Below are 23,117 nucleotides of genomic sequence, written 5' to 3'. Positions count from 1 at the left end.
TTACAACTTTTTGCATTTAGCGTTGTTCGAGGTCGCACGACCGTCTCATCCGATTATCGCAGTACTAGACGTGTCGTGCACGACTAGAAGTACTCTAGGATGAAGAGGGGTATAGCTCCTCAATAGAAGCCTTAACAAGAGTATTTCACAAAGATGTAAAGTTTATCAACTTTACTTTATCTTTTGAAATAGCAGTACCTTGTGCCAACATTATGCATGTGATTATCTCGAATCACATCTGCTATCGGGGTATCTACATGTCTCGCATGACTCGATACCGGCCTCGATAGATGGGATACGGGTTTCTCAACAAAACACCTGCTAAGAAGTTCGCTCGAACCCCCAATTCGAGATCACCCGAGATATGCCAAAAAGGCGAGCAGAACTAGCCAGTCACATCCTTCCAAATGCTTCGATTTGGAGCAGTCTTTGATGCTTTTGCGCAGCTCCCTAAAATCTCAAGTCGACTCTGCAGGACTGCGCACACGAAGAGTCAGGTTCCTTATGAGGTATCCCGCTCCTTAGACGAGGATGTGTCGTTCGCTCCCAACTGAACTCTTGTCGCAAGAGGGAGAGTGGTAAATGCCCCTTGTATCCTCCACGAGAATGCCTTTAAGGCATACGCAAAGAGCAAGAACATGCACGTCATCTGCAATAGCAAGGCAATACCAACACATATGCAAAAGCAAGAGCCTAGGCGCAAAGCGCGACGGCAAAGTAAAGGCAGTAAGCAGAAATGCAACGCAAACCCTCGGCACAACGCGCAACGGTAAGTAAAAACTATAAGGAGGAGTGCAACGCAGAACCTTTGTGCGATGCGCAACGGCAAAGTAAAGGAACTGTAAGCAGGAGTGCAACGCAGAACCTTTGCGCGATGCGCAACGGCAAAGTAAAGGAACTGTAAGCAGGAGTGCAACGCAGAACCTTTGCGCGATGCGCAACGACAAAGTAAAGGAACTGTAAGCAAGAGTGCAACGCAGAACCTTTGTGTGATGCGCAACGGCAAAGTAAATGAACTGTAAGCAGGAGTGCAACGCAGAACCTTTGCGTGATGCGCAACGGCAAAGTAAAGGACAAGGATCGCGAAACTGCGTCATTGAGTTAAATGTGTACTCGTATAAATATATATATATATATATATAAATTTAATGGTCCCTTTTTAGTTAATTGAACTTAATTCAATTGTCCAAGTCTTCTGTGCAATTTTCCCCTACCTTTGAGAGTTGCAAGCTTGTTGTCGTTCGCGGATGTACGCGATTGGCGGCTCGGGTCGTAGAGCGCGAGCGGGATCCGTCGTACGAGCTGCAAAAGTAACAATCTTAGCAAGGTAATACCAAAAATAGAAGGTCAGGGGCATTGTCGTCGTCCTGACGTAAGGGAAGCAGAGGCAGGGGCATCGTGCACATGCGCACCTGCTATAAGCGCAAGAAGCAGGGGCAAGGGCTGCGAGCCCCTGCTAACTTGTTGTCAGCGGACTCCGAGGAGGCAGGGGGTTGCACCTCTACCCTCATAAAGCGAGGGTTGTGCCCTGCCTGACAAAGTAGAAGAGAGGCAGGATCAAAGCCCCTGTCTGTCAACAACGAACGGAGGCCCACCTGATGCCAGGGAAAAGTGAGGCAAGGGGGCTTGCCCCGGCCTGCCAAAAAACATCGAAGGCAGGAGCGATGCCCCTGCCTAACGAGAAAAGAGGCACAGGGAGGGCTCGGCCCCCTCCCCTGCCGCAACAAGGAGCAGGGAGGGGCTCGACCCCCTCCCCCTATCAAAACAAAAAGCAGGGAGGGGGCTCAGCCCCTCCCCTATCATAACACGAAGCAGGGAGGGGGCTTAGCCCCTCCCCTGCCATAAGGGGATGCAGGGAGGAGGGGCTCGACCCCTCCCCTGCCGTAACAGGAGGCATGGAGGAGGGCTCGGCCCCTCCCTTGCCGTGACAGAGGAAACATAGAGGAGGGGGGGCGAGCCCCTCCTCTGCCGTAACAGGAGGCAGGGAGGAGGGCTCGGCCCCTCCCCTGTTGTGAGAACCACGAAGAGGCAGGGGCTCCGCCCCTGCCGAGGAATCCACAAAAGGCAGGGGGGCAGAAGCCCCTGCCGAAAAGGTGGGCCGACACAGGGAGCTCTGCTCCCTTCCGGCGAAACAAGAGGGACAGGGGGAGCGGAGCCCCCTGCCGACGAATGGCGACGACAGGGGCTCTGCCCCCTGTCAGTCGACCCAAAGAGAGAGAGAGAGACAGGGGGGGAGGGAGTCCCCCTGTCGACGACAGGCGATGACAGGGGGCTCAACCCCCCTTGTCTGTCGATCTTGAGAAAGGCAGGGGGTAACCCCTTGCCGATAAGAGGCGACGGCAGGGGGCTCTGCCCCCCTGTCGGTCGACCCCTCACCGAGAAGAAGAAGTGGAAGAGGAGGCGGAAGGAAGGGAAAAGAGGGGAGGTGGATGCGTACCTGGGGTTGCCGGAGCGGAAGGCGGTGGCGGTGTTGGTGGGTCGTCGGCACCTTCGTAGCAGAGAGAGGGAAGGAGATGGCCGGCAACTGAGGTTGTCGGCTCCCTGCAGCACACGGGATGAAGGCGGTGGTCGGCGGCGAGTCACCGGCGTCGGTGGCCACAGGGACGAATGAGGGGGAAAGAGGGAGAGAGTCGGTCGGGGGAGAGAGACCGAGAGAGGAAGAAGGGGGCAGGGGTTCTCTTTGAAACCCCTGCCTCGCTGTCTTCAAAAGACACGGGAGGCGGTGCCTCCCTTTCGAGTCCGGGTCCGGATCCGACCCGAATCCAAGCTCTTTTTTTTTGTCGTTTATTACACAAAAGCATTGGTCTAATATCGAGGTTCAAACGATTTTTCTCCCATACTTAGCCAAATTTTTGAAAAATCTCAAAACGACTAAGTATGAGAATACGTGATATTACAGAGTATCTCCAAAGCAAATCACGTAGATCAAAAAATTGAATGTATTTTCTAAAGTCAAACACATAGATCAGAAGTTTGAACATATTACAATTTTTTTCCCAATTCCGGACATGCATATCAGACATATTTTTATTGCACATATTGCAAAAATATTTTCAAAGCCAAAACATGCAGATCAGGGAGTTTTTTTTATTCAATATACTACAGTATGTGTCCAAAGCAAAACACGCAGGTTATTGTTTACACAAAGTAAGTTCACACCGATCTGTCATACCAAAAAAATATTTATGGTATTGACTGATTAGCTTTCAAATGAACTTCCTATTGTTGTGTCTACACAAATCCCCTCTTTATTATTATTATTTTTTTATTTGGGTTGTGCGAAAACTCATTAAACGCTTGAACAAAGCATACAACAAAATCACAGAAACCCTACCTCTGCTAGGTGTGGTGGATCGAGCACTCCTAGATTATCTCCCCTTTGTTGCAGTGGATACGCGGAGAACCCTTTTTTTTTGGACCGTGTACAAGAGAGAGAGAGAGAGAGAGAACAAGATGGGTCACAACTGATAGGGTCTTTATGATTTTCGTGAGAGGAAGAAAGAGGGATCGTGAGAAGGAGTTGGAGGAGAATGGGGAGGAAGAGAAGTCGTGGGTGAGAAAAGGGGAGAGGTGGGAGGTTAGAGAAGTCCCCCCCCCCCCCTCTTCCTTTTACTTTTAAGTGGCCACGTGATTAGGGTTCAAAATGAACCCACTCACGTGTGACACTATTATTTTCATCATCATATTTTTTTTTAACATGCCCCCAACACGTGATAGTGTAAGCTAACAAAATATCGTGATTTGCTATATACGTATATATTTTTTATTGGATCCTCTTTACGAAGACCCAAGATCCACTTATGTTTTTGGATCCATATTAGGATTATCCGGGTGCATCCAAAGATCCAACAAAATGCTATGGATTTCGCCTTAAGTTTCTAATCCAAAATTTGATTAAGATTTGTGGATCCACATAAAATGCTATGGATCCAATATCAAAGATCTAATTGGACCATGTGATTCTAATATAAAATCCACTTAAGATATCGGAGATCCGATATTAAAAATCCAAACAAAATATCCGGGATCTAATATTAGATATCCAAATAAGATATCTGGGATCCGATATCGAAGATTCAAATAAAATATCCAAGATCCAATATCAAATATTCAAATAAGATATCCGGGATCCGATATAAATCAAATTCAAAATAAAAATACCCTCATATAACATTTCGGCCATGAAAATTCAAGTTTATTTATGCGATAAAATTCACCAGCAAGTGCACAAATACAATGCCACAATGTGACTATAAAGGTGCACACTCAAAAGAACAAGAGCAACTAATGGGTCAAATACAAAGAGCCATTAAGGGCTAATCACACAAACTCTCAAAAAAGAGCAATAAAATAAGAAATAATAAAGATTTTATTGAACAATGCTTGGCAACAAGCATCAATAATACAAGAGAGGGAGTGCCTTTATATAGGCACTCCATGCATAAAGGGGCTGGCTCAACTAGCTATTGGGCCAGCCCCAACTGCTCGATTTCTATCCGTTGGTGCTGGTTCAACAACTAATTGGACCAGCTCCCAATAAATTGACAGCTGCAGTTGTCAGAATCAAAAGAAAAATAAAAAAACAAAAAACTGAAAAAAGAAAACATGTCAGTCCCTAGTGGACTGATTCCTATTACAACATGAAATGACTGAAATACCCTTGATGGGTATTTCAGTTTACATTCATAGTAAACTATATATATACAAAATACAAATGAATACAAATGGCATATACACAATGCATTTTAACATGCACTTGAAAGAAAGGAACTGCTATCCTAATGATTTGATACAGAACACAGTATCTCTTCTGGACTATTCCAACAAGCCACTAAGAACAGTATCCACAGTTTCATCATCTTCTTTGGCTTCAGTTCAATAATCCAGTCATTCCTTAGAAAGTTCTTTTAATGCCAAAAAAAAGACCTATTCAGCTAGTGTAGGTGTTCAAGGCACGATCTCCATTGATTGAACCTTTTGGATTCAATCTTAAATATTAATAGGCAGGAATTTAGAAGTCTCACATGAAGCTGACACATTGCTAAAATTCCTGTACTGCCAAAAGGCAATACACATTCGTTTCATTCATTTTCTCCATTACCATTTCCTCAGCATTTTCAATCAGAGTATCAAGTAAAGAAAGGCCTTTACAGGTAGCTGAAGAGAAGCCTTCATCACGATAGCTGAATGCTCCATTAGTGGAAAAGGGCATGCTGTAATTATTGTCCCATTAATTATAATGAGCAACTTGTGGAGTGATACAACTGGAATAAGAAATCTGAAGTTCAGCAGCAAAGATGTGATAGAGCTGCTCTATAAAGTGTCAACACAGCAGTAGGGAATTTGCAATCTCAATTACTACAAGTTGTTCAAGGATTCCATTCTAGCTTATTTTCTTCTATTCATGCACATTTTAAGGTTGCTTGAAAAAAATCCCCAAGAGTCAATGTCTACATCATGGCTAACTCTGTTAACTGATAAAATTAAGAACATGGAGAGACATACCAATAAAGTATCTTTTAAGCGAATGATCTCCTTATATCGAATGTCAGACAATTCCTCTGCTTCATGCAGATGCCTCTCAGCAGCCAAAAATTTCATATGCTTATCACGTACCTTGAAGTAAAAAACAAGCAGAAAGAATTCAGATTTAGAAAGATGGAGAGCACACCATTCAGGAAGTGAATCTTAAATTTTCAGTTTTTCAGTACATTTTCTTCTAACTTCTTAATCCTATGGAGAGATGTTTGCTCAAGGAAAGCATGCCGCTTGCGTTCTTCATCAAGCATTTCTGTTGTCTGATAACGCAATTCAGCCATTTCTTGGGTTAGATCCTCTGCTTCTTCCTTTGCCTTATACTTTTCTGCTCTCAACTCTTCCTAACAGTACATGCAGCAATTATCACTTGAATACTTGCAGTCCCCAGATAAAAGGCCAAAATTAAGATAAAAAACAAAGAGGACGTTGTAATAAGAAATATTTTAATTGGTAAGCATACCTTAAGCTGCTTGACAAGCTCTGGTTCATTGATCTGGCATGATACATTCCGTCTATCCAGTAACCTACTGTCCCAGTATTTTGGAATTGCCAGCTTTGAAAGCAATGGGCCAAAAATTTCCTCACCAATGCTTCAGGAATAGCATTATTATTACTATGGATGTCAACATGTCATCTCCCAAGGGATTGAATGTCATTATTTCTATGATATAGATCAAACTACACTGAAGCATGAATTTGAATCAAGAAACACATTTCATGGACAACATTAAACATCACACTGACTCACTAAGAAGTAGAATGCAAATCCTTACATTGTATTGATACAAAGCGCATTTAAGATCACAAGAACACATCATCACAGAGGGGGACAGAGTTAAACTTACAAAGTAAGCCTTAGAAAAAGTAAGGCATACTTCTGGAACTAGCATGATTATGATATTTGAAAAAATAAAGAATCTTGCAGAGCGGGGCAGGGTATTTTGCTTGAATTTCAAGTTACACAATTTTACACTGTTGGTTCTTCTATTTGTTAAGGGGGGATATTAATTGGTCTTAATCATTTGTGCATGACAACTGTATTGTCTTGTACACCTAAACGTAATTTAATAAGTATGTTTTCCCAAGAGTGAAAATATTTCATTAGCAATATAAACTTCATGCAACTAAAATATAAATAAAGAGCATATCTCTCTATCTCTCTCACACACAAATTCAAGTATTTCCTGGTCTTTTCTCAGGAGAAATGGATGCAGATAACATCAGAATATGGATGCTCATTTTGGACCACATTCAGATTTGGATTCGTATTGTTCAATATCATACGAATCCAAATATGAATCAGGTAGGATGGCCTTAATCAAGCTGGACGATACCCATTCATTTCCCTATGCATAAACAATGGAATTGCTTTCCTGCTACTCAAATTCTGGTGTGCTTTAAACTTGCAACATTCCAGTGAGATTATTATTGGTATTCCGAAAATTTCTACAATGCAAATATGAATAGTATTAGCTTGCTGAGAATTTTGTGGTTCATGTTGGACAAGTATTGACAAGTACATAAAGAATGGACTAATGATGGGATTTTCTGAAAAAAACAGGAAACTTACCATGCTCCAGGATGGTGGAGATGAAGAAATGTTAGAATACCTGAAGTAAGCTTAGGAAACCCTTAGTAGTTGGTTCCCTTATAGCTTTGCACATATACACAGAAATACATAAGAATATAGTGTATTTCATAATAAGCTCATCATTTTGAATACATGCGCTGGTAAAGTGTGTATCCTGCCTAGATATAAAGTTCTCTCTCTCCTCAGACACACACCCAATCCTCTCTCTTAAACTCAAAAGGGTATGGATATACCATATTGTTAAATTGTACATGTATACATTTATATATATGTGTATATTATATATATATATATATATTATTGATGTATATATATTTTTTTTTATTTTCTTTATTTTTATTTTATTTTATCTAGTTCATTTAGAACTAGAGTTGGACTAGTCAACACTTTGTTGACTAGTCAAAGGAGTCGTTAGACTAGCTCCAACGGCTCTATTTCCAACCGTTAAAGCTAGTCCAATGACTCTTTTAAGTCTCCTTCTTGCCTCTTGCTTGTATATAAATAGGGGTGTTCCCCTTCTCTTGTAATATAATGTTTCTTGCATGGTGATGAATAAAATAATATTTATTTTTAGCCCTCTTGTGAGATACCCCTTGTGTGAGTTTGGTATTGAGTGTGCCCTTTTGTGGACACTTGTTGTGCATGTTCTTTTGAATCTTTGGTTAGCATATTGAGTGTGATTGAAAGATTCTTGTTTCCTTGTTGCCTCATTTTCTATGCCCAAAGAAAGATCTTCTTGGTGACTCAAAATGTTCATGGGATTGTGCAAGTGTGGCTTGTTGGCTCGGGTGATCGCGGTGGTGTGTTCGTGCTAGCTCGTGGTGATGCACTCGTGCTAATTCTCTTTCTTTTCTCATATATTTTGTTCTCACATCTCTTTCTCTCTTTGTAAAAATGGATGACAATGAGAAAGTCACCATCATACCCATGAAACTCAATGATACAAACTTTGTAATGTGGTCTTCAATAATGAAGACCCATATATGAGAAAAGGGATTATAGGGATTAGTTGATGGTTTTGATCTGGAGCCTAAACTAATCCTCGTAAAGGTTAAAAATAAAAAAGAAGTACCTCTTGTGGATGGTGAGAAGGCTAAGGCACTAGCTACTTATGAAAAAAGTGAAAAGAGTGGAGAATGGGACACGCCAAGATTATGTCTTGATTAATCAATAGCGTACATATTAAAAAGTGCTCTAGTCTCACAAAGTTTAAGCATGCCAACAAAGCATGAGAATACCTTAAGAATATGTATTCCCTTAAAGATATTGTACATGTGTGCAATTTGCAAAACAAAGTTCGGACAATGACTCAAAAAGACAAGTATTAGGGAATACTACAATGAATTGTCAAACTTTTGGAAAGAATTATCTATCATTGAGCCTAAGTGGCATTGCCCAGAAGACATAGAGCTCCAGCAAAAGCAACTTGATGAGGAACATTTTTATCAATTCCTAGATTGAAAGCACAAAATATACGCTTCTTCATAGAGGAAAAATTTCTTCTATTGTTGACACTCTTGAAGAATTGAGTATGGAGGAGAATAGGCTAAGAAGGCATCCTTTGAAAAATGAAGACAACTCTGTTTTAGCCATCTCTAGACCAAGAAACTACATGCATCCTTACAAACCACCTCATTGAAAACAAGGAAACGAGGTTGACAACAAACCTTATTAAAAACAAGGCAATAACGAGTACGATAAGAAAAATTTTATTTGTTATAATTGTTATGAGCCAGGACATATCAAACCTCAATGTCCTAGATTTAAAAAAAGGGAAGAAAAGAAAGTAGCTTTGGTTGGTTCGTCTCAAGAACTGAGTGATTTGAATAAATCTCATGATGCAGCTATATTTATGTCACAACTTATAGAGATTCTTCAACTTCTTTTTAAAGGAGTATCTTCCTCAAATAGAGCATCGACTGGAGTCGGGGTTTCTTCCTTATCCGATCTTAGTAAAACTCCTTGGCTTCTTGACTCTGATGTTTCGTTTCATATGACCCCCAATGAAAATATTTTATCCGAATGTCATACCAAATCAAGCGTATCAAATGTTTTCACAGCCGATGGTACATCTTTTGAAATAAAAGAAATTAAAAAATTTGAAAATACTTTACAAAATTCTAAAAGATTTATTATTTCAAAAGTAAGGCATATTCCTAAATTAAATTTAAATCTCTTGTCAGTTTCTCAAATATCTGACCATAGATGTAATGTCTCATTCACTTCTAATAGTTGTTAGGTGCAAGATCGCTAGTCAGGGAAGCTGATAAGAGAAGGTCATAGAGAAAGAGGAATCTACTACATGGATTATTTGGAAATGCCTAAGGATACTTTTTGTTGTAGTGTTCAAAAAATTAGCTTGGATTTATGCACAAACGACTTGGTCATCTTAATGTATCCTAAATTCAATATTTTTCAAATTTGAAAAAAAATTGTAACTCTGAAAATTTTAAATGTAAAGATTGTATCCTTGGTAAAATGAAGACATTACCATTTCATGAAAGAACCTTTATTTCCTCTAGTCCACTCGAGTTAATATATTCGGATGTTTGAGGGCCAGCACCTGTTATATCAAAGGATAGATATGCATACTATGTGATTTTTGTTGATAATTTCACTAGGCATATTTGGATCTACTTCCTTAAATATACGTTTGAAGTCTTTTCTCATTTTCAAATATTTCATAACTTAGTCAAAAATAAGTTTAAAAATGACATTTCTATCTTTCGCACTGATTTAGAAAGAAAATACTTATCAAAAGAATTTAAAAATTGTTTGAATTTACATAGCAACGCACATCAAAAGTTTTGTCCTCACACACCACAACAAAATAGTTTAGCTGAATTAAAACACAGACACATCATAGAAACAACTAGAACTTTGTTGATAGCAAGTCAAATACCAAATGATTTTTGGGCTAAAGCAGCCCTAACTGCCACATATCTCATTAATAGAATGTCATTTTATTCCCTACAAAATATAACACCAGTTGAAAAACTTTTAAATTAGCTCTTGATTATTGTAGATTGAGAGTATTTGGATGCAAATGTTTTGTTTTCACTAACAAAAATGATAAGCTCTGCACTCAGGTTGTTCCCTGTGACTTTTTAGGTTATGCAAATAATAAAAAAGGTTGTCGATCTATGTCACAGGGACTCGGCAAACCAGGTTCTGCACCGGCGTCGACGGGACGCGACGCGGGTGCGCGTACGGGTGCGGCACCCAGTGCAGTCAACCGGACCCTGGGTGCGTTGACCGCACCCAGGGTCATTTATGTCCACTTTTTAGACTTAAAAAAAATCCCGATGAAATATGCTACGGAGGAGAGTTTTGCCCTAATCCTCTACTCCCGACCTCGCCTCCTGAAGCCTCCGTCGATCGACCTCTGCCGGACCCCGACGCCGCCGCCGGACCTCGACGCCACTGTCGGACCCCGACGCCGACCGCTCCGCCGAACCTCTCCTCCTCAGGTACGCTCTCGCCTCTCTGACTCCCTCTGCTCTCTGACTCTCTCTGCTCTCCTCTTCGACCCCTCCCCTGCACAAAGAGGGCGCAGGGAGGGGGCTCGGCCCCTCTCCTGCCAACAGAGAGCGCAGGGAGGGGGCTCGACCCCTCCCCTGCCAACAGAAGGTGCAGGGAGGGGGCTCGGCCCCTCCCCTGCATAAAGAGGGAGGACAGGGAGGGGGCTCGGCCCCTCCCCTGCACACAGGGAGCGCAGGGAGGGGCTCGGCCCCTCTCCTGCCAACAGGGAGCGCAGGAGGGGGCTCGATCCCTCCCCTGCACAAAGAGGGCACAGAGAGGGGGCTCGGCCCCTCCCCTGCCAACAGAGAGTGCAAGGCTTGTGCTCGACGATAGGAAATTGGCGTCGTCGGGGGATTCTCCGTCGATGGCGTTTGGTTTCTTCGCTGATGAGATCAGCGTGGAGTTGCATCGAGCGGTTGCTGAAAATACAGGTATTTGCTTTGTTTGCATTCTTATCCGTCGTTTTTTGCATTTGTTATGATGGTGTTTAGGATTGGATTGCTTCAGACTCATGTTGGGCTGGTGAAATTTTTAGACATTGAGAATGGAACTCAATCAGGAAGGGTTCCTTTTTGCATCTTTTTGGTTTCTTGGTCGATCAATTGTGTGTGTTCGGTTTTCAGAATTTCTTTGGGTTCAAATTCAAAGGAAAACGCTTCCAATTTGGGAGGAAATCTTTGGTTATTTCCTTTAAAACATTGGATTATATGCTGAAAAGAATTTTTTATTCTTCTTTTACTATTGTTGTGGCACTGTTGAGCATGAATATTCGTGAGAAAATTATGCAAACAATAAGGTAGTGACCATTTTTTGCTTCTTCACTTTCGACATAGCTGAAGGTTTAGTCTGATTGGTTTCAAGGCATTTGATAATAATGCCTCTTTGGTGTAATTTTTTGTTGGGTTGTGTATTGTTTAGTGTTGGTGCTCGTGGTGCCATTTTCATTGTTGATGCTGCCACCCAGTAATTAAGGAGTCCAAGCAAAGCAAGCAAGCAATGGTTGCTTGTTGGTTTTGTATTTGTGTTAGTTTGAGAGTGATTCAGGTTGAGTTTCTTGATTATTTAAATTCCCTGTCAATAACAAATCTCAAACTCACTTCAATGATTGTTTCTATTGTTGGGCAACAATGATCAACGTGAACAGAATGTTGGAAGCAAGTGTGCATTTTCACTCTTTTCTACCACTTTCTGATAAGTGATGCTTAGGGTGAATTTTGCATGCATGATGAATGATATTATGACAATGTTAATTGTTAAAACTTCAAAATTATATATATATATATAATTTTTTACATTTTTGCCCCGATGCACCCCCGCACCCAAGGTTTTTTAAAGTGCCGCATCCCCGCACCCAAGGTTTTTTAAAGTGTCGCATCCCCGCACCCGCACCCATGTGACATAGTTGTCGATGCTTTGATCCCAAAAATAAAAAACTATATATTTCAATAAAGGTGTTCTTTTTAGAAAAGAAAAGTTTTTTTTACTCTGAAAAGACTGAGGAAGTAGTAGACTATTCATTCTTATTTGATTTGATTTCAAGTTATGAAAGATGTGATTATGAATGTGACCTTGATAGTGGTCTTGATGAATGTGATCTTGATAATGGTCATGATGATATAATTACTAAAGAGCAAACCCATAGGAACAAAAACTATTTACAATATTCTAGGCGTAGGGACCTTAATCAACCATGTGCACTAGAGAAATATGTTGAACAGCCTGAAGTACAAACCAGAAAATCATCTAGGATTTCTAAACCACCTAGAAAGTTTGTGTCGTATGACTCTTTTTCTCCAAAATACAAGGCATTCATTGCATTAATTCATTCATACGTAGAACCTTCAACTTATACTCAAGCTAAAGAACATTCTGAATGGGTAGAAGCCATGAGAATAAAGTTAAAAGCCTTGAAAAAGGCTAACACTTGGATCATTCAAGTTATTCCATAAGGAAAGAAACCTATAGGTTGTAGGTAGGTATACAAGATTAAAACCAAGTGGCAATGGAACTCTTGAAAAATATAAAGCTAGATTAGTTGTCAAGGAATATTCTCAAGAATATGGCATAGATTACGAGAAAACCTTTGCTCCAGTCGATAGAATGACCATTGTTAGAACTCCAGTAGCCTTAGCACCTGTTAAAAAATGGCTTATATTTCAAATAGATGTCAAAAATGTTTTTCTTAATAGAAACCTACTTGAAGAAGTTTATATGGAAGCACCACCTGCTATAAATATTCCTAAGGGTAAAGCTCTTCGTCTGAAAAAGGTTCTTTATAGTCTTAAATAAGCACCAAAGGCTTGGTATGACCGGTTTAGTCGAGTTATGCTTGATATTGGATTTAGAACTTTTTTAACTAACACTGCATTATTTGTTAAGATTTTTTATGCAAGTATTTTTCTTCTTCTTCTCTATGTGGATGAAATGATCATCATTGGAGAAGACAAACGAGGAGTTGAAAATATTAAAAAACTTCTAAAAAAACATTTTCAAATGACTGATTTAGGCTTCTTGAAATACTTCTTAGGAATCGAAATTGCTTACTCTCCTAGAAGATATTTATTATCTCAGTCTAAATTTGCTTTTAACATTGTCTTCAGGTCTGGAATCACAGATGATAAGAGAATGTATACCCTTGGAATTGCCAACACCAATATGTGAATTGATGATGGAGAACTTCTTGAAGATCCTACTCCATATAGACAACTTATTGGAGCACTCTCTTATCTTTCAATTACTAGACCTGATATATAAAGGGCTAGTCAATTTCAACATGCTCCCATTTCTGTTCACATGGGAGCAGTTTTGTATATTATTAGATATATTAAAACCTCTCTTTCTCGAGACCTTTTTTTATTTATTTCATCTTCTTTATATTTAATTGCTTATACTGATGCTGATTGGGGAGGGGATCCCAATAACAGGCACTCAACCACTAGTTTTTGTGTTTTTTAAGTGAATCTCTAATTTTGTGGCAATGCAAGAGACAACAAAAGGTTTCACTTTCATCAACTGAAGCTGAATATCGGGTCATGACAACCACAATGATAGAGGTAGTCTGACTAAGAAGGTTGTTGGCTGATATGCGAGTTCAAGTGACAGGAGCCTCCCGCATGTGGTGTGACAACAAGAGTGTGATCTACATTGCCAATAATCATACTTTTTATGAACGTATTAAGCATATCAAAATGGACTGTCACTATGTTTGAGAGGAGTATCTACATGGGACCATAGATCTACCCTATGTTACATCAAAGTATCAGTTAGCAGATTTCTTCACCAAACCTCTTATTGCCACCCGATTCCACTTTCTCTTAGACAAACTTTCGGTTATCGTACCATAAGTTTGAGGGAGAGCATTAAATTGTACATATATACATTTATATATATGTGTATATATATTATATATATACTATTGATGTATATAAATTTTTTTTATCTAGTTTATTTAAAACTAGAGTTAGACTAGTCAACACTTTGTTGACTAGTCAAAGGAGTCATTGGACTAGCTCCAACGACTCTATTTTCAGCCGTTAGAGGTAGTCCAATGACTCTTTTGAGTTCCTCATCTTCTTCCCTCTTGCTTGTATATAAATAGGGGTGTTCCCCCTCTCTTGTAATATAATGCTTCTTGCATGGTAATGAATAAAATAATATTTATTTTTAACCCTCTTGTGAGATACCCCTTGTGTGAGTTTGGTATTGAGTGTGCCCTTTTGTGAACACTTGTTGCATGTGTTCTTTTGAATCTTTGGTGAGCATATTGAGTGTGATTGAAAGATTTCTTTACACTTATGAGGGTCCATAAATGAAGCAACAAAAGCATTACATATATTAACAAGAGGACACCTTGAAAGATAACCTACAAGCAGCAACTCCATACCCTTTTAAGATTAAGGGAGGACTGGGTGTGTGTGTTTGCGGATGGAGATGTTAAATTATATGTATCTTTGTTCATATATATTCTGTTTTATGTAAATTGAAATACCCATCAGGGGTATTTCAGTCATTTCCTATATGTAATAGGTGTCAGCCTAGTAGAGACTGACTTTCTTTTATTTCTTTTTCTTTTTTTATTGTTGTTTTCATATGACTGTTGGGGCAGCAGCCCAACTAGCTGTTGGGCTGCTCCCAACGGTCATAAATATGACCGTTGGGGGCTACCCTCATTATCTCTTTATCTCTTGGTTGTATTTAGGCTGCCCCCATTATCTTTTGGCTGTAGTAGGTTGCCCCCATTATCTCTTGGCTGTATTATAAATAGGGGCTTTCCCCTTTGTATCTTTTAATACTTTCTAAGCATTTTCACAAGTGAAGATCTATATTTTGTTTGTGTGTTGTGTGTGCCCTTTGTGACTTTTGTATGCACATATTGTGCCTTGGTGATTGTTCTCATTTGAATGTTGTATTGTCCCATAGCGGACTATTTCTTGTGTAATCTCTTTTGTTTGTCGCAATCCCTTTTGTGGATTTGCCATTTGTATTTCCGCTTGTTTCATTACAGGAGAGAGCGCCCTTAAAAGAGTATGGATATACCACGAGGGTCCATAAACCAAGCAAGAAAAGCATTACATACGTTAACAAGAGGACACCCTGAAAGATAACCTACAAGCAGCAACCACTGGGAACATTATTAGTCAATTCACCCAAAGCATTGTTGGTAGTAGCACATAGAAACTCTTATTACGAGAAAACAACAAGACTCCAGAAAATGAAGCAAATCTATACAACAAAAAGTCTGCAGTGGAGTGCCTGTTTGTGAATTCGTCAGCAAACCAGAACCAGTAAAGTAGAGGATAAAATGAAAGACCAAGTCAAATACATATGAGATAAACATTGACTTCATATGACAAAAGTAGGAGTTTGCTATAACTAAACCACAAAACTACATGAGCAAGTTTAAGGTAAGACCACCAACTAGTTAGCAACACCACATATGACCAAAAACTGATTCTGTATGAAAGGTGCATCTTATAGTATAGAATCTCTGCTATATTACCAGTCAATAAGAATATAACCTACATCATCAAAGACTTTGCCTAAGGTGACAAATAGCCACTGGAAATGTAGGAAACCTCAACCTTAAGGTTCTTTTAAGATAGTCTTGGGTTCCGATTCCTAAGGATTTTGCTTTTTACTAATCAGAATGTATGCATCATATCTGATTAGATAAGTAGAATAGAAACAGCATCAGAAAAAGAGAAGAATAAACATAAGTATCTGAGTGTCTAAAGTTAGTCCCTTGCTATTCCAGAATCAAGTATCCCAGCTTTCCTATGGTATGTATAGGACATGACAAGTTTAAGTACACCGCAGCTTGTCTTTTTATGGTACATACAGGACAATAATCCAGAAGATAATATCTTGATCAGCTTCATGGATGTCGTGAAAAAAAAGACACCTCTTAAATATGTTTATACAACATCTAACAATGACTAAGTGAAACAATAGGAGTTCAAAGATTGATATACACATGAAATGAGCAAATTTCTCATTATGACCAATTGCACAATCCAGTAAGAAACATGTCAAAAAGAAATCTTAGCTGAGTGTACATACAAATAAATAAATCAAGTCAGAAAGAGGACACAAAATCTTACCACATTTCCTTTTCCATTGGCATCTCATCATCTAATGTAATGGAAACAGATTGATAGGAGTCCATAAGAGCAACGTTTCCACTTTGAGTGCTACTTTTCAGCTGTTCCTCAATATGTTCCTCTACTTTACGACAAAATGATAAGGTTTCTCTCTTGAATTTGTCTAGCCTCACTTGCAATGACTCTTTCTCATTCTCCAAATGATTAATCATCTGCTGCCCCTCCACAAGACAGTCTTCTAATTGTCTTAATAATGAAGCCATCTTAGCTGTTTCTCTTGCAGCTTGTTCACTGTATCTCTTAGCTTGAGCACATCTCTCCTCAGAAGCAGACAGATCAAGCATCAAACTCTCTATCTCACACTGAAATTCTAATGCATTGGATGAAACTGTTGCCTCCAGTTTATCTATGCACCTTGATGAATTTTGCGGATCTAATTGTTTCTGCTCTAACTCTCGCATCAAAATTAAGCGATCAGATTCAGATTTTACAAGTTCATCTCTCATCTGACTTACTTTCTCATTCAAATGGCCAATTTCTGCAAGCTTCAACTCAAGGCTGTGTACATACTCAGCTACACAATTTGCTTCTACGTTCTTCAAATGTAATTGATCCTGCAAGAAATCTGTCACGACATTTCTTTAGCCCCAGCATGAATTGTATGAGCATCACTTGCAGAATAACAAATGTTTCCTAGGTAATCTAACCTTAGACAGCATGTTCAAAAACTACAAGAAGTAATGAATGACCATGAAACAACTACATGATTAATAATCCATCAACCAAAAGAACTTGCATATACCAAACACAAAGCTAAAAGATGCACGTAAAAGAGCTTTAGTTGAAGTGAGATTTTACAGAAAATGCACTGGAAGACTCAAACAACGAAAGAGGATATTTTAGCAAACACGCATACATGTGTGCCTGCACAGAGGAGAGACGTGCACATAGTAAATGTCTGTAGGTGAAGACACACACACACTGAGGGAAAAGAGACGACAGTCAACAGAGAAAAAAGAAAAGCGAAGAGCTAAAAGATGCACGTAAAAGAGCTTTAGTTGAAGTGAGATTTTACAGAAAATGCACTGGAAGACTCAAACAACGAAAGAGGATATTTTAGTAAACAAGCATACATGTGTGCCTGCACAGAGGAGAGACATGCACACAGTAAATGTCTGTAGGTGAAGACACACACACACTGAGGGAAAAGAGATGACAGTCAACAGATAAAAAAGAAAAGCGAAGTTAGTTTTTTACTATGGAATAGATAGAAAGAGGCTCACAATGAATTTAAGACCATGAAAATTACCTATTTGACAAGAACAGTTCCTTAGCTCACTTTCCAATTCCTCTATCAATTTCTTATCCTTTGAACGAGCTTCAGAAAGAAAATTTACATCCAACTCCAACTTCTATACAAGATAAAGAATTTAAAAAAGAAACAATCATAACTTCGAACAAGAAGTGGAAATGCTCATTACAGTTAATAAAAGACTGCACCAGACAGTTCCACATATTTTATGCAGGATGCAACATGCATAATTTTAGAGAAGCTACATCGTGCAGAGAGGATGGTTCGTAACAGATCTTCTTCTATAACAAGATACCAATATTCCCATGTCAAAATGTGCTGCTTACTACTGTTTTGGGTAATTGAGAAACAAAAGAGGACCATAAGACAAGACCAAAAGGTTACCAAATGCACAAAACAGAAAGACAGCAAAAATTTATCTAAGACAGCGATAAAACCAGGAGAGAAGGACACAAATCATGAGCTACTATGTCATCAATAAAGTGACATTAGTCACTTAAGTAGGAAATGTCCAATTTGAGAATATAATCTAATATACCTCATGCCATACATGTAGGCTCTAATGACGCATCACTCTTTTTTGTAGAAATTGAGTCTGGTTAGTTGCAATTACTATCAATAACTGAAAAATGATCAATGATATCTTGATTGCTTTATGCATCCTAGGGTTGACTAACCAGATCTATTAAGTCAATAAAACGGAACGATAGTAAACATGCTCAAAATAAACATATTTTTTCCGAAGAGAAGGCTAACTTTTGCATACTCTTGCTGACTTGCACAAGCCACAAGACAATTTTTCACAAGGAAACATGGGTTAACACAGGTATTTGACAATAGTCATTGATCATAATGTTTTTGTTAAAAATATATGTACATATGTATATATATATATATATACACATACGTATATATATGCATATCTATATGTATAAAAATATGTAATTCTTTTGTAAAATCTGATAGGGGTATTTTTGTCTTTTTACATAGTTGTTTATAGAAACAACTATTTATTAATTTGGTTAGTTTATCTTTTTTTATTTTTGTATTTTTTTCCTTTTAAATCCCCTTTTTGAACACGCATTAGGGGTCTCACATAGAGTCGTTGGGACCCCCAACGGTCACAAATGTGACCGTTGGGACCTTTGTGACCGTTGGGGGCTCCCAACGTCTCTATGGGGAGCCCCCAATGGCTCTCCTTTTGCTCTTTTGTTGTATAAATAGGGGTGATTCCCCCTTGTATTTGTTATGCCTTTCAAGGCTTCATCCAATAAATATTCCATTATTTTTCATGCTTGTGTAGCCTTTTTAGGCTTTCAGATTGTCCCTTTGTGGACTTCTTGTTTGAATGCCATAGTGTTTATCCATTATTGGACTTTGTGAATGCTTGTGCATTCTTGGATTACACTTCCGCCTATTTCCTTACAGTTTCTCCCTCTAAGATCTTAGCTGGTGAAACATGAAGGTCTTTGTGGACTTTTTTTTGCCCATGGGACTCAACCATGAGAAACATTATACACAAATAGATTTGAAATTCTTGCATCAAGATTTCTAGCTGACAGGAGATGCTTCGATTTCAAGAGATTAGCCTGAAACACTTGCTCAAGTTGTTCTATGAGGTGGATAAGTTTACATGCTCACAAGTAGATTTGAATGTGAGATACTGAGGCAATCAATCCACACATGCAACAAATTTGCTTGGCTGCCATGAATTATCCATGCTGTGACTCCCTATAGATACATTAGGAACATATATGATTACTTTGATCCAAAATCTGTAGGCTAAGATGTCATAATTTCAGTCATCCAATGGTCATTTTCCGAAACCAAAACAATTTTGAACCACATTCAAGATATAAAAATAATCAACATAAGAAGTTAACAAAAGAAGTAAAATCACTTTGATTAACTGGTTACTCTTGGACTGCTCAAGTGACAAGGATTCCCTTAGCAAATCATTTTCTTTCCTCAGCTGAAAAGCAAAAGAAAGAATAGTAAACAGACAAGACCCCTCATCTAAATTGAGATCATACACTGTAAAAGAGAAGCCAAAAGTACGACAAACTACACCAATAAATAGTTATATATATATATATAGAGAGAGAGAGAGAGTAGGTGGTAGCTACCTACCACTTTTCTGGTCTACCGCCAGCCTACTGGGCTTTTGAAAGGTTTTTCCATGTTTTCCATAAACCTGACCATACAGATGTGTTTTACATGCTTGATTTTATAGGAATTGACTCTTGGATTGTCTGATTCTGACACGCAGGTAGGTTTTTATAAGGTTTAAAAATTGACATTTTAAGATTTTCATATATATTCAAGGCTTAAAATATCATGTTTTTTATTGAAAAAACATGATCCAATTGTCATTTCCTAGCAAATCGACCATGCCAAACACATCTGCAGGGTCAACTTTGTGAAAAACAGCTTAAAAACACCCATTCTCTAACGGTAGGCCTGCAGGGTCAATTTTGTGAAAAACAGCTTAAAAACACTGGTCTCTAACGGTAGGCTAGAAAAGCGGTAGCTGGCTACCACTTTTCTAGCCTACCGCCAGCTTAATGGGGTTTTGAAGAGTTTTTCTAATTTTTTTTAATCTGACAATACAGATGTGATCTACATGCTTGATTTTATAGGAATCGACTCTTGGATCATTCGATTTTGAGACACTGGTAGGTTTTATAAGATTTAAAAAATGATGGTCCATAATTTTCATAAATATTCAATGCTATGTTTTTTATTGAAAAAACATGATCCAAGTGTCATTTCTTAGCAAATCGACCATGCCAAACACATCTGCAGGGTCAGATTTGCGAAAAAACAACCTGGAAAAACCTATTTGCTGGCGGTAGGCTAAAAAAAGTGGTAGGCAGCTACCACTTTATATATATATATATATATATATATATATATATATATATATATATATATATATATATATATATATATATACACACAGATTTATCTTGAATGAAGTCGCTGAAACAAGTACCTCTCTGCACATTGTCCCAAGCTCCAATAGTTCTTCAATATCAGCAGAATATGCTCTATTGAACATCTACATCAGAGTTCATATTTGCATCAGTGAATTAAAAGTTCAAGATCCAATGAAGGAAAATAACTGCTTCAGCCAAAACATGTAAAAATGAAAGAATATTAATTTCAAATGAACAGTAATTTTTCTTTATAATGCCGACCAATATCACGTACAATGATACTCCAAATTCAGAAGCAAGATCCCTTTTTTGAGTTTTTTCAGTGTTGAGCTTCAGCCCTAAGCATTTCAACCAGAGTAACTGAAAGCTTCTTAGATAAATGGGAAGCCCGCTTCCTTGGAAGTGCGATACTCCCAACTTCCAAAACATGATGAGAATCTCGATTCTCCCACGCTTCTCCTATGCTTTCCACACGCTTCATCCATTCTTCTTATATGTTATCTCACTCTACTTTTCATGTTTTTTATGTGTTTCCTCTTAAGCTTCTCACTCACTTCCAAGTGCTTTCTCTAAATTGGCAGTCATCATTTTTAGATTTTGTTAAAACTTTAATTCTCACACTAAAAAATCATGAAATTAAGAATAATTACTTTTATTTTAGTTTTTATTTGCATTGTATTTTGATTCCTATTCAATTCTTATATTGTTTTTTTATTTCTCGATTCCCTCTTCCTATATATTTTAAAATGCATCGCTTCCCATTTCATTTCTCGCTTCAGCTTCCTAATCTGGCAACCTTGATTTCAACACTGAAATGATACAGTGATCATTGGAGCAAAAGCATCTCATGATCAAAACACAAGCTTCCTAAAAGTCTAACAATTTAGATTCAGAACTAAATAAGAAATGCAAATGCAGAATTCACAATAAAACCACTTAAGGTGAAGTGCAGCATAACAATCTCCTACGAACATTAAGTTCATCTTATAGGAAACCAACACCACAAAAAAAAACTAAAATCAATAGCACCAAAGACAGAACAATTAATTTATAAAATACGTAAAGTAAGCTTCAATTCAAAAGTTTAAACTCCAAACAGAAAATGGACGTTTCAATCATGTGATGAGAAGTGTATGCCACAACTATTTATACCCATTTAAAGCCATATAAATCTAACATAAAAATAACTTTCGTCTTAGCCCTAAACGTTTCTCTCAAACCAAATTCTTAAGAAGAGGAAGCTAAATTATAAATAAAATAAAATTAATGCCATTAAAACAAGTCCAAGAATTAGAGCAAAATTAAATTCAAATCATAAATGAAGTTGGGGTGGCGAGAGAGAGAGAGAGAGAGAGCAAAAACAAAATTCCATCACACGCTCAAAGAAATAGGACTGCCCAAAGCATAAAGGATTTCTTTTTCCCTTTATGAGAGAAACCCATTAAGAACACATTCTTCACCCAATTTTTTCTCGAAAACATCAGAAAAAAGAAAAAAAATAAAAACCAATCTTTCTGTGAGCACATAACCCCGAATGTCATAAGAAAAGAAAGAAAGAAAAGAACAAGCGGGAAATGAATCTTACGCTGAAATCACCAAGACCAAAAACTGTGCAGTCTTCAGAAATCTCACGAAACCATCTTCTTCTCAAATTGGGTGAGTGGGTTTTCTATTCTGAAAACAATTTGCAGCTCAATGGATTTTGAAGGAGATGGGTTTCGAAGAGCAGACTCTTTCTGTCGCCCACGAATGAAAACTTTGGGAGTGATGTTTATCCCCCAAAACGGCGCTTGCTTTATTCCACAAGAACCTCGCAGGTTTCTCCTAGATTGCTGAAGTCCCAGGACATTAGGACGGAAGTACGCTTGCACCACCAAGGCTGCAATCTGTAATCTAAAATTCTTAAAGTTTTCCATTAATGAGTTTTTAAAATTGTGGGGCCCATAGCTTTTACATTTCTTTAGTCATGTTGATTCCTACCTTATCGAGGTCTACTCTCACAGGGATGTTTGATGGCTTGTAAGATTTGACTAAATGAACAAAAAGAACGGATAGAACAGTAGTAACAATTGTACCAAGTTCAATGTTTGTTTAGATTGCTAGGATGCTTTATTCTAAGTGTCTGTTTTTTTGATAGCTATGTGTAAACAACTTGAAAATACATGGATAATGGGTTAGATGACTTTATTTTGGATCGCATGATCCAATTCACCCACCATTTTACATATTTTAACATGTTTATTATGGATTTTTTCTCGGATATGGATCCAATTATAAACGTATATCTAAAATCATGGATTTTTGCTCTAAATAGGAATTTTGAATTGGATCCAAATATTATAACATAAAATAACATACGTAAAACAAATACGCAATAATTTTTCAATATTATAATGTTGTAATTGACATTGGATATGGATCAAAAATCATGAATTTTTGCCCCAAATATAGATCTCGAATTGGATCCAAATATCATTACATAAAAAATGTTTAAAATATAAAATCTCAAATTGGATCTAAAAACTAAACAATGTTTAAAATTTAAGTAATTTTAGAAAAACTAAGAGTTGATATTTTTTTAATATATAAATGATTTAATCAATGTCATATTACGT

The 23,117-nt window shown here is 38.1% G+C and overlaps 1 protein-coding gene across 2 annotated transcripts in view; it reads right to left on the bottom strand.

Moving 5' to 3' along the window:
- The window catches only part of LOC149813195 (uncharacterized), a 58,447-nt gene extending 36,147 nt beyond the window's left edge, over positions 1 to 22,300 (bottom strand). For both annotated transcript variants that reach the window (XM_089992016.1, XM_089992017.1), the window contains exons 1-8: positions 22,088 to 22,300; positions 20,559 to 20,624; positions 19,464 to 19,535; positions 17,561 to 17,663; positions 16,252 to 16,876; positions 5,999 to 6,128; positions 5,712 to 5,879; positions 5,506 to 5,616 (exon numbers count right to left, since the gene is read on the bottom strand). In XM_089992016.1, coding sequence (XP_089848142.1) covers positions 5,506 to 5,616; positions 5,712 to 5,879; positions 5,999 to 6,128; positions 16,252 to 16,876; positions 17,561 to 17,663; positions 19,464 to 19,535; positions 20,559 to 20,624 — 1,275 coding nt within the window. In that variant the 5' untranslated portion in view covers positions 22,088 to 22,300. The remainder of the gene's footprint in view (positions 1 to 5,505; positions 5,617 to 5,711; positions 5,880 to 5,998; positions 6,129 to 16,251; positions 16,877 to 17,560; positions 17,664 to 19,463; positions 19,536 to 20,558; positions 20,625 to 22,087) is intronic.
- Positions 22,301 to 23,117: the final 817 nt, after the last annotated feature.

Source organism: Nuphar pumila, chromosome 16 (assembly GCF_984573655.1).
Source record: "Nuphar pumila chromosome 16, dmNupPumi1.hap1.1, whole genome shotgun sequence".
Taxonomy (NCBI): Eukaryota; Viridiplantae; Streptophyta; class Magnoliopsida; order Nymphaeales; family Nymphaeaceae; genus Nuphar; species Nuphar pumila.
Note: the sequence above shows the minus strand (reverse complement) of the source record. Positions and strands in the feature narration are given on the sequence as shown.